Below are 15138 nucleotides of genomic sequence, written 5' to 3' on the forward strand. Positions count from 1 at the left end.
AAGATGTTGATAAACTTCCACGTGAGTTAATAAAGGCAGTACAAGGCTATCAGATCCAAGGGAAAATAGTAAGTTGTAGAAAGCACAGGGTAATGATCAACACGACAAGCCTTATTGACTGAGCCTTATCCCTTGCTTTTCATGATCCATGTTAATAATTTGAACATGAAATAGAGTCCTTGGTTTAAGAGCTTTGCCAATGGTACTGATTGATAGTGAGAAAGAAAGTTCTAGGCTACAGAAAGATGTCAGTAGGTAACAAAAATAGCAAATGGAATGGAATTAAAACTGGAGAAGTCTGAGATATTGCAAAACAAGACAAAGGGATTCACATTAACGCGTAGGATACTAATGAACACGGGGAGCTTGGGGGTGCACATCCACAGCTAGTGTTAGCTGGAGTGGTAGTTTGGGTAGCTATGAAGGCATACAGGAAATTTGCCTTTATCAGCTGAAGCATAGAATATCAGAGCAACACAATCAGACTACAACTGTAAATAAACATAGATTGGGCTATAGCTACAGCATTGTGTACATTTCTGGTCATTTGATAGCACCAGAAGGGGTGCAGAGAAGATTTATGAGGTTGTTGCCAGGGTTGGAGAATTATAGTTATGAGGAGAGACTGGCTGGGGTTGTTTTCTTTGAAACAATGGAAACTGAGGGAGATTTAGTCAAGGTGTGTAATATTCTGAGCAGTTTAGATAGGGTGAAGAGGAAGGATATACTTCTGTTAATAGAGAGTTCAATAACTAGTCATAGATTTAAGTTAATTGGTAGAATATTATGAGGAAGTTGAAGAATTTTTTCACCCATCACGTCAGTAGGGGGTGGGGTGGAGGAAATGGTTTTGAACTCACTGCCTGAAAGAGTAGGGGGGCAGTACTCTTTTCATATTTAAAAGGTATCTGGATGACCACTTGAGAAGCAGCCTGCAAAGTTTCAGACCAAGAGTTGGAAAGAAAGAGAACCCAAAATAGCTCAACTTTTTTGCCAGCATGGATATGATGGGCTGAATGGCTTTCTTCTGTGCCATGAATTTCTATGAATCTGGTGGCCCTTTTGCAGCACTTGGATATCAGACCTGTATGTTATTTTCAACACAGTTTTTGACTAGAATACTAACTACATCTTCTGACTCTTGCTGTTTGTCCTAACAGTTCAACATCCTGTTAACTTTGCTAATTGCTACTCTGCAATTGTTGAGCATGTTTAAGTTGAGGCTACAAAGGCAGCAACATTTCTTTCCAACTTAATCCGGAGATATTCATGGAGTGTGCATGACATTTATCTTTGCTTCCTTTGTGCCGTACTTTCTACTTGTTGGAATTACATTTCATCTGTTAGTGCTTGCAGGAGAGAGGGCCATTTAAAATATCAACCCTGAGCTCCCTCTTCCACTGCTCACCCCCTTCTTTGTGTCATTTGTAAAATTGACCACAGTGTACCAAGTTTTTGACCCCTGGTCATTAATGTAGATTCAAGGATGTTGCCTGGCACTGTGCTCTGACATAACACACTCAGTCTTTCCCGCCACACATAATTAACTGCTCCAATTTCATTCCCTTCAATCTATGTTGTTTTAATTTATGGCCAAGTCCATCCTTAATCCACGCAACTCTGAGTATAGGCACTGAACATTATCAAAACTCCTTTATAAGGTGAGTATGCTGCATTATTACTTTGCTTGAGGAAGAATGTGTGGAATGTTAATGATTTTGAATTGTCAATGCCACCAATACCTGACTGCATCAGCACCTCCACTGGGACTGTTCTTGCACTGGAATGATACGCATCCATGAGTGGTGACAGTGAAGTCTGGGAAATTGGCTGATGGTCATAATGCTTTGAGAGAAAAATATTAAATTATTGGTTGACTGACTGGAGCCTGGGTCAGCTCTCCTGACTTGTGAAATCATCCTCTGGTGTTGGGGGGAAAGTTGGACCAAGACTGCCCAGGTCATGTTTAATTAGATCCCTGGGTCAGTACAGTGGGTGTGTCCATGTTATGTTCATGTGATTCAATTGCGTAAATGGAAAGCTACCTTTACACTATCACAGGCAATTAAGGTACCTGTAGTTTATGAAAAGCCACTCACAATAGATTGGTTCATGTATTCAGCAAGAAAGGTCAAGGTAAAGGTCTGAGGAAGAAAATTTATTCTGGAATAATAAATACAAAGTAACAGTTGTTACAGGGACAGAGGACCAGACTAATGATCCAGTGACATGAGTTCAAATCCCTTGGCAGCTAGGAAAGTAAATTCCGTTTATTCAATAAATATGGTATAAAAACCTAGTAACAATGGTGGTGATCGTGAAACACCTGGATTGTCAAAACTGAAAGAGCAGGCCAAGCTCTCCCATTTGGGGCAGGCTATTCAAGCCTCAACTTGACATGTTAACACTCGCAGAACCATAGTTCATGTGCCAAATTTTTCTATCATACCTGGTTAAGTGCTGTCCTGTCACCAAGACAGGCACAACATAGATGGTAACACAGTGTTGTAGGGAATGGGTTGACTTTGGAGTCCTCATATTCAATTCTGGAGCTCGTGATGACTCAAGGTATTGTGTCAAAACACAAGTAAGGAAACCTGCTCCTGATTGCCATCTACAAATATTCCCTCAGCTGATGAACTACACAGAGGTCCAGCATAAACATTGGAAAGAGCACAGCACCACCCAAACTACCCACCTGCCTGCCTCATCAAGACCTCCTGCCTCATCTACAGCAGAGTTTGTGGGTCCTATATTGGCCTCATTTACCACCTCAGAAAGCCACAGAACTGGAGCAGAAGCAAGTCCTCCACCATCCTGAGAGACTGCTTAAAGAAGAAGCGGTTGTAACTGGTTACTTCTGATTACAAGCATTTCTCTTCAGTTTTCGTTATGCAAAAGGTTGGTTGACATTTAATAAAGCAATTGGGAAGAAACAGGATCACTATCCCTCCTCAGACAGTGCCATAATAATGTTTAGTATAACATGTTAAATCAAGTCAGTATTTGACAATCAGCACCTGACTCTGTTCCTCTGAAGCAAGGCAACATTGAGCAAAGCCAAGATTCGATGATTTAGGGAGACAGCTATTTGGGAGCTTTTTGGTTGAAACTCAAAAATATAATCTCTTTGGGCTATGCAGAGAAAGACTGAATAGTTTGGGGTGTTAATGTTTGCTATTTGCTCTAGTTATAATGACTTCTCACCCCAGCCTCCCACCTCTAACTAGAAGCTGGAAGGTGAGTACAGTATGGACTCATTTGTGACGTCCCTTGTCGTCAACAAGGAGATTCCAGCCTCACAGCCTACAAAGGCCTCTTGGGTGAGTAACCAGAGAGCAGCCAATCCCTGTCACAACATCTCAGGTGAGAAGGGCAGAGCAAGTGGTGAGAAATCATAAATCTTTGGAACTGGTCAGTTTATTCAAGCGTATGGTTGAACAAGATTATCAGAGGCACAGACAGTCAGAATCTATTTCCCAGGGTAGAGGTGTCAAGTACTAGACGACGTGCATTTAAGGTGAGAGGGGGAAAGTTTAAAGGTGATGTGCGGGGCATGTTTTTTACACAGAGTGGTGGGTGCCTGGAACAGGCTGTGGGGTGGGGGGGGGACGTGGGGGAGGGTGGGGGGTGGAGTAGTGGAAGCAGATATGATAGTGGCATTTAAGAGGCTATTAGATAGACACAGGGATATGCAGGGAATGGAGGGATATGGACCATGTAGAGGCAGATGAGACTTATTTTAATTCAGCATCATGTTGGGTGCAGACATTGTGGGTCTAAAGGCCTGTCCCTGTGCTATACTGTTCTATATGCCTTTGTAACGTTCTAAAGTGTGCCAACAGTTAATGGCCAAATAGTTGAGTGTGCAAAGATACAGGAATTTGTCATTCAGTTTTAGCCTGTGATGGATCACCTTTTTAAGTGCATATTTTAAAAATAATTCCAGTAAATATCAGCAAAAAGCTTATAGGATTAACTCTTTACTAACTTCAAAAGTTGCACCAACATTGTGCATTTAGTGAATGAAACTAGAAGTACAAGCAGAGCTGTCTATTCCCTGAAAGTGTCCCGCTGGAGATGTAATGTGGCACTGAAGACTTCAGGAGGATGTCCAGCTGTCAACCTGAGATGTGTTGAAGGTGCGTGAATACAAACTCAGCAAGAATGATAAGCTTTACAGTGGAATGCGCCTGGGTCCTGCTCACTCTCTTGGTAGCGTGAGTGGAATAGGGAGCTCGACTGCAGCATTTAGGTTCAAATTCAGATCCTTCATTGAGCAAGGTGGGAACTTTAAAACTTTGTCTTTAATCTTTTTAGTGTTGAGAATCTGATGCTCCCACACTGACTTTATGAAAGATCGCCAATTGCAGGAAGGTTCTTTTCAAGCTTCCAAGCTCACTGTAAGGATGCTCAGCTGCCCATATTACTCTGCTCTTCCAGCTGCATATTGCATTCTGCAGAGTCTGGTGAGGGACTGGTGGGCTACAGTGCAACTGCTGCCTTAATCTGTTTGAATTAGAATAATCCTCTCTGTGGAGCCTTGTAGGAACCACGGGAAATTGTGTTCAAACAACAAGCATGTGGTAAAAAAGGGTGTTTTACACACATTTGCAATTAGTGAAGGAGTTATAAACAACCTGTGTTTCCATCAGATACTGTGACATATCAGAGTGTTGGCCTGACTGGGTTGCTATTTTGCAATAGAAAATTGTGACATCTTTGTTAAAACCCCCAGCTCATGTCCCAATTGTTTTACTCTTGTAGGCTGGATCAAGCCCCCTTTCAGTCTATGCATTGCGTTTGAGCCCTGGCGAAGAAATTCTGACCTCTTTGATAACGTTTGTGAAGGATAAGAAGCTGAAAGCTCCATTTATCATCACTTGTGTGGGCAGTGTAACCAAGGCAACGCTCAGACTGGCAAATGCCACTGCTTTGAATACTGATGAGGTACTGGCATGACTGATGGTAGTACTGGCAGCAATCCCTGTGCCTGGGGTGCAAAAAGCTGGCTGGAGATAAACTGAATGTTTGAGATAGTTTCTCTTTACTGTGTGTCTAATCTTGAGCAACACCTTTAAAGAACAAAATGTGTTCCATTTTAATCCTTCCAGCAGTGTACAGGCACAGTAATCTCCAACATAGCAACATCATTTAGTAAACAAATTTATGCTGTTCAGCTGTGCTGAACATTAACAAAAAGTTCAGTTTAGAGTAGCAGAATGATAATAAAATAAAATGCAAATTTAGGCTAAAATACACACTAGCTTCTCACTGATGTAAATTGATGAGAAAATCTAATTAAATTCTATTGGGTGGTTTCCTTTTTATTTCGACCTTCACATTATGTTAACTTTTCTATTGAACTATATGCAATCATGGAAAGACAGCTCTTTAGTAGGGAGTACAGTGCTGTAAAGATCTTCTGTCCAAAGTGGCTTTTGTTTCTCTCTGAAATGTGCATTAAGTAATTTTAAACTTAAACATATGTCAAATTTAAAAACAAAAATGCAGGACAAAGTTTATTGGCAAAAGGAAAAAAATAGTAGTCCATTAAGGTGGTTTGCCTTTTTAAAGCACAGACAAGCTGATAAAGGTAACCATGGAAAACCTTTTTAGTAAAGAAAGCACTATTCACTTTTGCATGATGAAAAGTTCATGAGCTGAACATCCAGACAGCTAAAACACAATTGTGGGACTTTATAAATGGTGTGTTACCACAGTGGCTGACCTGGGTTTAATTTAAGCATGAATTTCTTTGCAAAGACTGTGTTTGTTTGGATCCACAAATTTTGGTATTAATCCAATTTTCAACTGTAGATGAAAGTAAGGGGTAACTTCTCTACTCTTCAATTAAATGTGTTCCCTTTGTATGGAGCTGCTGTGTGTTAAGTGAAAGAGGAGAAGTAGAACATAGATTCTCTCCTTCATTGGAAAGCAAGTGTCATCACTGGGTAAATATCCCATAGAGCTAAGAAAACCATAATGGGTCATATACTGGATCTGAAGCCTCTGCTGAATTTGCTGTTTCAGGTTAGTATAGCACTTGGTATTACTTCCATTGGGACAGGAAAACCAGCCATCCCTCCCTCTCTCTCCCCCTCTCCCCCTCTCCCCCTCTCCCCCTCTCCCCCTCTCTCCCTCTCTCCCTCTCTCCCCCTCCCCCTCTCTCCCTCTCCCCCCTCCCCCTCTCCCTCTCCCTCTCCCTCTCCCTCTCCCCCTCCCTCTCCTTATTGCTGTTCATTGGCCTATGCTACGGAATATGCTTGTGTGGGAAAGAGCCAAAGATTAGATGAGGTTCAAATTCAAACTGCTTGACCACCCTTTCATCTGAATGGCTCCTTGGCACCAATAAAAGATTATCCCACAATATAGGGTGCTAAGGAGAAAATTGAGCAAATTAAACAGCATGACTTGAAAGGCAAAAGCTGTACAGACACTTCCAACAGCACCAGTGTAGATGTCAGTAAGTCATACAGAATTAAACAATAATTAGATGACTCCAATGCAGTATTAAACTGCAGAACCAAAACCTGAAAATGGGTTACATTTACGTTACCTGAATACTGTGATTTTATGTAACTAAATGCACCACAATATCCTGAGACTAATGGATATCTGGCACTGATTCATGAGACCTGTAATATAATTGAGTGCTTCATATTGTGTCAAAAGTGACGTAAGCAATTCTTAAATGGTTTAAGCAGTCCTCTAAATCTGAGATTAGAATTCACTTGAACTCACTTTCTCATATGGTGTATCTTTTTTATCCAATTAGCACAATGTTTTTTTTCTTTAAGAGAATAACTATTTTCTTTGGCTGCCGTACCCTTCCCGCAACTTGCTATGTACTGAATGTGGCTGAGTGTGGGTAAGCTAGTGGCCCCCAAGCCACTTCCAAAGTAATAGATGCAAGGCAGCAATCCAGTGTGGTGCTTCTCCTCTCTGCTCTCCTCTGCTTAATGTGAAGCAATTGACTTCCTTACACTGTAGGTTCAGGGGATAGCTGCGATCACAAGGAACCCCTGAATGTTTATTACAGTTTTCTTTGCTGATGATGGACAATGACGCACATCATGTGTTTGATACACAAAGCAAGAACATTTAGCAAACAAACACACAAAAAGCGGGAGGAATTCAGCGGGTCAGGCAGCATTCATAGAGGGAAATGGACAGTTGATGTTTTGGGTCGAGACTCAGGGTTCCATTATCTGTCACTCACAAGCTTGGATTCCAAGTCCAATCTGGACTTGGAGTCCACATGAAGGGTCTTGACCTGAAACATCAACTGTCCACTTCCCTCCATAGATGCTGCCTGACCCGCTGAGTTCCTCCAGCAGATTGTTTGTTGCTCCAGATTCCAGCATCTGCAGTCTCCTGTGTCAACACTTAGCAAAGTATGTCTGAAGAGTGCAGTGTATTTTGTTTTCTCTCCCCAGTGCTTGGGTTAAAATTGTCCACAATTCTTGCCACTGCACACCACTGGATTACTCCAAGGCTACTGTCATGAAGGCTGCTTTACCAGTGACAGGAAGGGTGACCACATGTTGCTGGAACTCCAGGTTTCTCTCGGCCTCATGAGTTCCCAGGTTGCAAAGTTCGGGAGAATTAACCACAAACTCATGTCCTACCATACTCCACTGCAGCTCATGCATTCACTGGCTACACTACATGGCTTGTGTATGACAGGTGATGGAGCCCTGAGTCAGAACATGGAGTGCTGTGGTCACATGCTGATTTCCTGAGCTTAACCAATGCTGCTGTGCTCAGTGCCTGGTCGAGGTAAAGAGAATTGCTTGGTGTGAGTTTTAAGCTTCTTTCATACCACTCCTCTCCTGCACTGATAGTACAAATATGCTTTCTCCAGAAAGGCTCGGTGATGGCATTCTCACCTTGAGCAAGTGTACTACTGTACATCTTTGCCCCTTAAGCAATCCAACTGTGTTGTAGGAGCGCTATAGTGTCAGGTACTGCCTTTCAACTAAGATGTTGAATTGAAACGCCAAATGCCTGTTCAGGTGGATGCTTCAGAGGCCATGATACTGGTTGAAGAAGAGTGGGGAGGTTCATTAGTGATCTCGCCAATCAATATCCCTCAGCTGATATCACAGAACAATGTGGTACAGGTTAACAGGTTAAAAAAACAACTGCTAGAAATGATCAGCAAGTCAAGCAGCTACCAAACAGAGAAGTGGCATTAATGTTTCAGGACCTGGCATCGGGTGATTAAAGTTCTGTAATTTTGTTCCCCCCTCCACAGATGTTGCCTGACCTGCTGAGTATTTCGAGCAATTTTTTGTGCTGCTTTTATATTTTCAACATCTAAAGTATTTTGCTTTCAGATTAGCTGGTTACTTGTCTCATTGCTATTTCTGGGAGCTTGCTGTGCATGAATTGGCTGCTACATTGCCTGCATAAGCGTCTAGGTTTCAAAATTTTATTCAGTTGCTTTGTTGCATTTGGGACATGCTTAGAAAGTGAAAGGCACAATATAAATGCATAGTCTGTCATTCATCATTGGCCTTGTTGCTCTGTGCATGTGCACATTACACATGACAGTCTAGCTGAAGTGCATGCAGTGTATTGATATTTTCACTTCATTTCCATCAAGCAGCTAATAAGTTGCTACATTGGTGTGCCTTGATCATGAAATTGGAGATTAAACTGTGTTAAATTATTTGGAAAAGTACATTTCCTAATCTAGGAAAGATCTGAGACAATGGTTTACAAGCATCCTCCTGTGTTGCAAGCATTAACAAACCCAGTACTGTGACTTTAAAGAGTATAAATAAGACACTTACAATCATTTTCCAACTATCAATGTTTGAGGGCTGTGCTTTGCATGACCAATGAAACTTATGAAATTTCTGACACCTTTTAGTAATTGAAGTTCATGAACTATTTTGAAATGTGGCATGGAACATAGCCAACCTTTCCCACTACACAGAGACACCATGCTTCTTGTGTCCATCTAACAAAGGCCAGTGAAATCTACACAGCCCAAGGTTTGAACTGGAGACATTCATTCTCCATCAGTAGGCCATTGATCATGTTACTAACTCGTGAATCGCTATGCTCCTATTCTGCTTGGTGCCAATGTTTTATCACTTGGGGATGTGTGGAACTCCTCACAGGGGGGAGTAGTTATCCTTGCTGGGAACAGAATGTTAATCCAAACTTCATTTGTTTTTGCTTTGATTTGGGTCTTGCATCAGGAAGTTCATTTGTAGGGACTCCTTTTCTGTATTGGGACACCCCAAAGTGATTTAAAGCATGCAAAGTATCTTTGAAGAGAAGTTCTTTGTTAGAGGTCAGGTACATGAAAGTTGTAACATTACAACTTCTAACTTGTCTGCACTGCATCTCTCATTGTCAGATCATACATCTGAATGAAAGGTTTGAAATCGTCTCGTTGGTTGGAACTCTGAACGAAGTGGCTCATTTGCACATAACTCTGGCTGACAAGGATGGCAGAACGATCGGCGGGCACGTATTAGGTGACCTGGAAGTCTTCACCACAGCTGAACTAGTCATTGGTGAATGTGTTGGGCTTGAATTCACCAGAGAGATGGATGATCGTACAGGTTTCCCTGAGCTTGCCATTAGTAGTCGCACTAAACAGGCCTGGCCCTAGAGCAGCAATTTGTACTCTGTAATTTATATGCCACTTTTCAAAAAAAAACATTGCAGTGAATAAATTGGACTGGAGCATGCTTTGTCTGCTCTTTGCTTTGGCTTATTGATTCAGCCACTTTGATCACACACAAACTAATCAATTCTACAGTGGATAGACAACACAACATAATTTCTACCAAACTCTTCAAATGACTTGTCATTAATTTGCCTCTTTGCTTGCACTTGTTGGCAGAGCACAAGATGCAGTTGGCTTCCTCCGTCTATTAGCAGGGTTGTGCTCTTGGGAATTTAGTGGGTTGGAAGGACGAATACACTGTGTTTGCTCATCCTTACAGACTTACTTATTACCACTAATTGGGAGGGACAGTTCAAACAAGCACAGAAGAGCAGTTGTCAGTTGACAAGCGTGACATGGGTTTAAAGAAGCAGTCGGAACTGGCCGTGCTGCCTTGTCCCAGCCCCTCCTTTCCCTGGCTTTAAGCCAAGCCCACATCCTGCTCAAGTTGGCCACTTTGATTAGGAAAGTTATTAACAAGCAGAAAAAAAACTAGGAAGTCAGAGCAAAACAAATTAGCTGAGAAATCTGCAAACCTACAGCTGTTTGGAACAGGGCAGGGTGACCATTGTTCAACAGATGACAGATAAGACAGGGCAGGCACTTGGTACCAAATAGTGAAGTCTCAAAATATGTGATTTGTATTCACACCGTAAACCTCCCTGCTTCTTTACCTTTCTCCTCCTTTAAGATGTCATTACAACCTCCCTTTGATCATGTATTTCCCCCTATATTCTAAAACCTCATAATGTGCCTTGCTGTCAAATATTATACGGTAACACTCCAGTCAAAAGCATTGGGGTGTTTTGCTACATTTAAATGTGCTATCTAAATGCAAGTAATTATCCTTGTTAGAACGATGCTGTAAACACAAAGACTGAAACAAATGTTTAGCAAAAACTTTAACCATTGTTAGGAACAATTCAGCCACAGTCTAAAAGTCACCCTGATGACCAGCAAAGATTTGTGCAAGTGACAGTGAGAGCTTGTCAGCTGAGTACTTAACACATGCAGGACAGCTAGAAGTGTGGGTATGTGGCTCAGTCCATCAGATGAATGCATAATTTCACTGTGATGAATGCATAATTTCGGCTGTTAATAAACAAAGTCTTCAAGTGTTTCCTTATAAAATGATTCTTTACTTTTTAAATGTGTGCATTTGGTGCTACATCCCATGTGTGTCTCTCCCACTGACGAAGTCATAAACCGCAGTGTTCCAATATGTGGGTGTGCATTTAGCATGAGAGGAAGGGTTCTTCCCTAGAACTTAATTTTGAACTGAGACCTTCGCTTCATCCCAGTGGACAGAGACCTTCGAGCAGTTGCCAACCTGCAGACCATCTCCAGAAACTGACCATGATCTGAACTCAAGGTGCATTATATTGATTTTTCACAGGGAGTACTTGGGCAGTGACCTTAAATGCACAGACTACCTTATATGCAGGACCATGACAACAACTCTAAATGTAATTATGTTCCAGCCCTCGGATAACTTCAGAAAAATTAGGATCAGCTCTTGTCATTAAAAACAATGCAAGAAACGAGAAGGTATAATTTAAACCACAAAGTGCATCCCTCCTTCCATCTACCGTGCTGTGGTTTTAAGAGGTTTTGACAGATTATCCTTGAAAAGTTTTCATCACTGGTTGCTGAACATCAAGACCGGGTAACTATCAGGTTAGAGTGGTGAAGGTGCAGTTGTTCTCTTTGATTAGGATGATATTTAATGGGGTGTGCAAGGCCATGATAGTCTACATAGTGGAAAGCTGTTCCTATGAGCAAATGGTTCAAGGACCAAGGGACACAGCTCTTAAGATCTTTTACAGAGGGTATGTGAGGAAAAAGCTTATTTACCAAGAAAGTAGTTAATGAACTGCGTATTATAGTAGTGTCTTCAAAAGGCAATTAGATGGACACTTGAAAGAGGATAATTTGCAAGGCTCTGAGGAAAGAGCAGGGTTGTTCTAGGAGCTGAGATAGACCTGATGGGCTGAATGGCCTCATCCTGACATGAACATTTCCATGCTCCCATCAATGGTAGTCTCCCACAAAATGCAGCTGAATAAGTTGCTCTAACGTGATTTCAAAAAGGCAATCGAAAAGCTGAGGAGTGTAGATGGTGGAAAACTGAAAGAAAAGCAGAAAATGTTGGAAATGCTCGGCAGATCAGGCAACATTTGCAGTGAGACCTCATTGACTTAAAACGTTAACTTTGCTTCTCTCTTAACAAACATAATTTTCTGGCTTTTGTTTTGTTTTGAACCAATAATTTTTGGTCCATATTTTTGCTTGTAAGAAAGAATGCTTTGGTAAACATGCCTGTACAGTAATAGTATTTGATCATCCATCTCCTTTTACCTTGTCGTACGGTCTCAAGGGAGTTCCTACTCATGTAAATCAATGCAGATACAAAGGGAGATGAACATCTCATAATAATGGAAACGTGATCCAGTCGAAAATAATTATGAGACACATGAACAGTGAATTCAATGCAAAGCTAAGTTTGTGTGTCTTAAATTAGGATATCAAAAGAATTTATATTTATATAATACCTTGCTTATTCTGAGGATGGTCCAAAATATTTTACAAACAATTACTTTAGAATTGTAGTCACTCATGTTTTACAGGAAAATTTTCAAATGTCCTTAATTCATGTAGGGGTTATCAGTGTTGCAGGTGGAGTGAAGCAAAGTGTCTGGATATTCTATCGAATATTTTCACCATTCAAACTGACTGCTGTAATTTTAGTCTGGAATTATTTTTCTCTTCCAATTCCTGTCCACTTCCTTCTTAAGCTAGTTCCACATGTGCTCACTGTCCTCCTGTATATTACAAATGTTGACAGCGAGTCCCATTGTTGACAGTAACAACAACTTGCATTTAAGCAGTACCTTTAACCTATGGCCCTTTACAAAAGCATCAGCAATATACCATTTTGACAATGAGCCAGAAATGTGGTGAATTCTAAAGAGCAACGTAACAGTGTAGAGAGGCAGAGAGGGTGGGAATCTCAGAGCAAAAGGCAAGCTAGCTGGATGTATGGTTGCCAAAGCTGAAGAGAAGAAATCTGATGATGTGCAAGGGGCCAGACATCTGACGATATGCAAGGGGCCAGATTTGCAGGAGTGCAGAGATCTGGAGAGGTTGGGTGAAGTTACGCGGGTAGGGAGAAGCAGGCTATGGGTGGATTTGAAGCAAGGACCCAAAACAGTGGGTTCAGCTTTCTTAAATATTTAGTTGGTGGAAGGTTCAGTTCATTCAGTTTATCCACTGTGATGGATCAGAAACAACTGAAGAGTTAAGAAAGATGGTGGGACCAAGGCTCTTGGATGACATAACATAGAGATGAGAAATAGGAGAGGGCCAAGGATAGATCCCGGCAGCCTGTTCACTTCTGGAGGGTGTTGTGGGTGAACCTGACATCAACACTGGGATTTTCAAGAAGAAATTCTAAGATTGGAGCCAAGTCTGGAAATCTTTGGCTGTTTCTTCAGTCCCTTTGGTCTAGGAACAGTGAAGCCAATCGGTTCAGTTTCACAGCTGCCCTGGCAAAGGTCAGTTGCCTCAGCACCATCACGTAATTGGATATGGAACAGTATTGTGCATATCTATCTGTGTCCATTTTGCCTGGGTTTCACAGGTTTACCAATGGAGTCGCCAGGAACAACCCTTTACTAATTATAACCAGTCTGGTGTCAGTTCCTTCAATAATTTACAGAGGGGTTTAAATCAGTTCAGTGCAAAGCAAAACTTCAAACAGACTGCTGTCTTTAAATGATTTCTGACTTCGCTGGAGTAAGTGGTGCCTTCAGAATGAGGGTCTCTCTCTCTGTTGGAAAACATACTGGGCTGTTTTAGATTGCTGCAGAGATTGTCCAAATGGCCAGTGAGACAGCAGAGGGATTATAACAACAACATTGATTGCTGTACAGTTTCATTTAATAAAATCGTTGAAGGCGTCTGTGACCTGTGTACCCAGCACACAATCATGAAATTCCCAAAGGGTGATTTGTAACCAAGCAAAGGATGGTTTCTTCATGATAAATGTGAAAGGACTTGGAGGAGTGTGGATTGTTAATCACATTTTGATGAAATGTCATTAACACTTGTGAAGAAGGTGCATTTAAATTTATAGATTCCCATCATAGCATTCGTCACCTCAGAAGCATGAGGTGACAAGCTGGGCCGGTGTCATCAGCATTCACAACTCTCAAAAAGGAAGCAAAATATCAACTTACATTTTTCGCCAGCTGCCCCTTTGTAATATAATTTTTAAATAAATTCAGTTGCACTTCCCTTTAAATTCTTTTAAGATAAATGCTTAAAACTAAGGAAATAAAAATGCATATATTTAAAGACAATTTTTTATTTTAGTAATCAATTTTTCAGCTGAATGCCGATGATTGAGCAGTGGTTTCTTTTTCCCCTATATTTAAAAAACAATCACTCTGACCTCTTCTACACATGTCAACTTTATGTTGTGTACAATTCATTGGGCAGGGGCAAACTTCTGGGCTGACAACATGCCCAATGTTCTTGTGCAAGACCAGAGGGTTTAAGCAGCCTATTTTACTGTGCTGGGCATTTCAACTGTACACCATCCTGCCCTTCCATCAAACATCCACATCTCTGCAGGAGTTACTGAACATTAATTTATGGGTGAAAAGCTCAGGTTAAGTTAGCAACCCAGGGGTTATCTTTGGGGGAGAAACCTTTCAGGTTGAGCATAGATAGAACATCGGTGTGCTCACAAATGAGGACTTCAGTGTGCCTAAGTGTCCATGCCTTGTGGTATCCATGATGCCCAGGCAACTTCCAGCACAGGGTGTCATTAACAACTTTTCAGCAAGGAGTGGCTGTCAGTTGTCCAGTCAGGGGTAGAAATAAACCAGTTGTTGTACACAGCTGTGTGGCAGGTAATGCCTGTCAGAGGAGAACACATGAGAAGGGGTGGAGGGGAGGCGAACAAGCCAGCAGTAGTCTGGAACACTTTTGCATGGCCTGTAAGCAATTTTTTCCCTCTAGATCCCATAAAAATCTTTTCATAGTCAGGCCTATTACAAGTGTCTTTTGGCAAAGGGAGAGTAGTGCAAGGATCTGCTGTGCATGCTTTATTTAATTTCTCCCTGGAAGGTTCAATATGGGGACTTAACAGAGGCAAGGGACAATATCTTCACACTGGTCACACTCTTAGAAGTTATTCTTAACCATCCAAAATGTTCCAGTAATGGCTCATTTCCCATCCTAGCAGTATTTTCTGTGATCCTCATGATCAGTCCTTGGTTTCCTCCCAGTTCCCATCATTAGCAGCATCCAAAAACACTGTGTCAATTTCCATGTGGACCCTGTTGACACTCAGCTTTTCCCCACCACCACCTCCCTTGACCTATCCAGTGTCTTTAAATGGTCAGACTTCTTGACTGACATCCAGGAATGGATGCACAGAA

General features: G+C 41.5%; 1 protein-coding gene across 4 annotated transcripts in view; it reads left to right on the forward strand.

Annotated features, from left to right (window-relative positions):
- The window catches only part of LOC127568526 (bifunctional protein GlmU-like), a 72427-nt gene extending 61704 nt beyond the window's left edge, over positions 1–10723 (forward strand). For 3 of the 4 annotated variants that reach the window (XR_007956018.1, XM_052012386.1, XM_052012385.1), the window contains 2 exons: positions 4768–4950; positions 9377–10723. Coding sequence is in view for 2 of the 4 variants with exons in the window: in XM_052012386.1 (XP_051868346.1) it covers positions 4768–4950; positions 9377–9634 (441 nt within the window). In the remaining 2 variants the exon portion in view is untranslated. The remainder of the gene's footprint in view (positions 1–4767; positions 4951–9376) is intronic. The other variant, XR_007956017.1, reaches the window with a different exon arrangement.
- The last annotated feature ends 4415 nt before the right edge of the window (positions 10724–15138 follow it).

The sequence above is a fragment of the Pristis pectinata genome, chromosome 3 (assembly GCF_009764475.1).
Source record: "Pristis pectinata isolate sPriPec2 chromosome 3, sPriPec2.1.pri, whole genome shotgun sequence".
NCBI lineage: Eukaryota > Metazoa > Chordata > Chondrichthyes > Rhinopristiformes > Pristidae > Pristis > Pristis pectinata.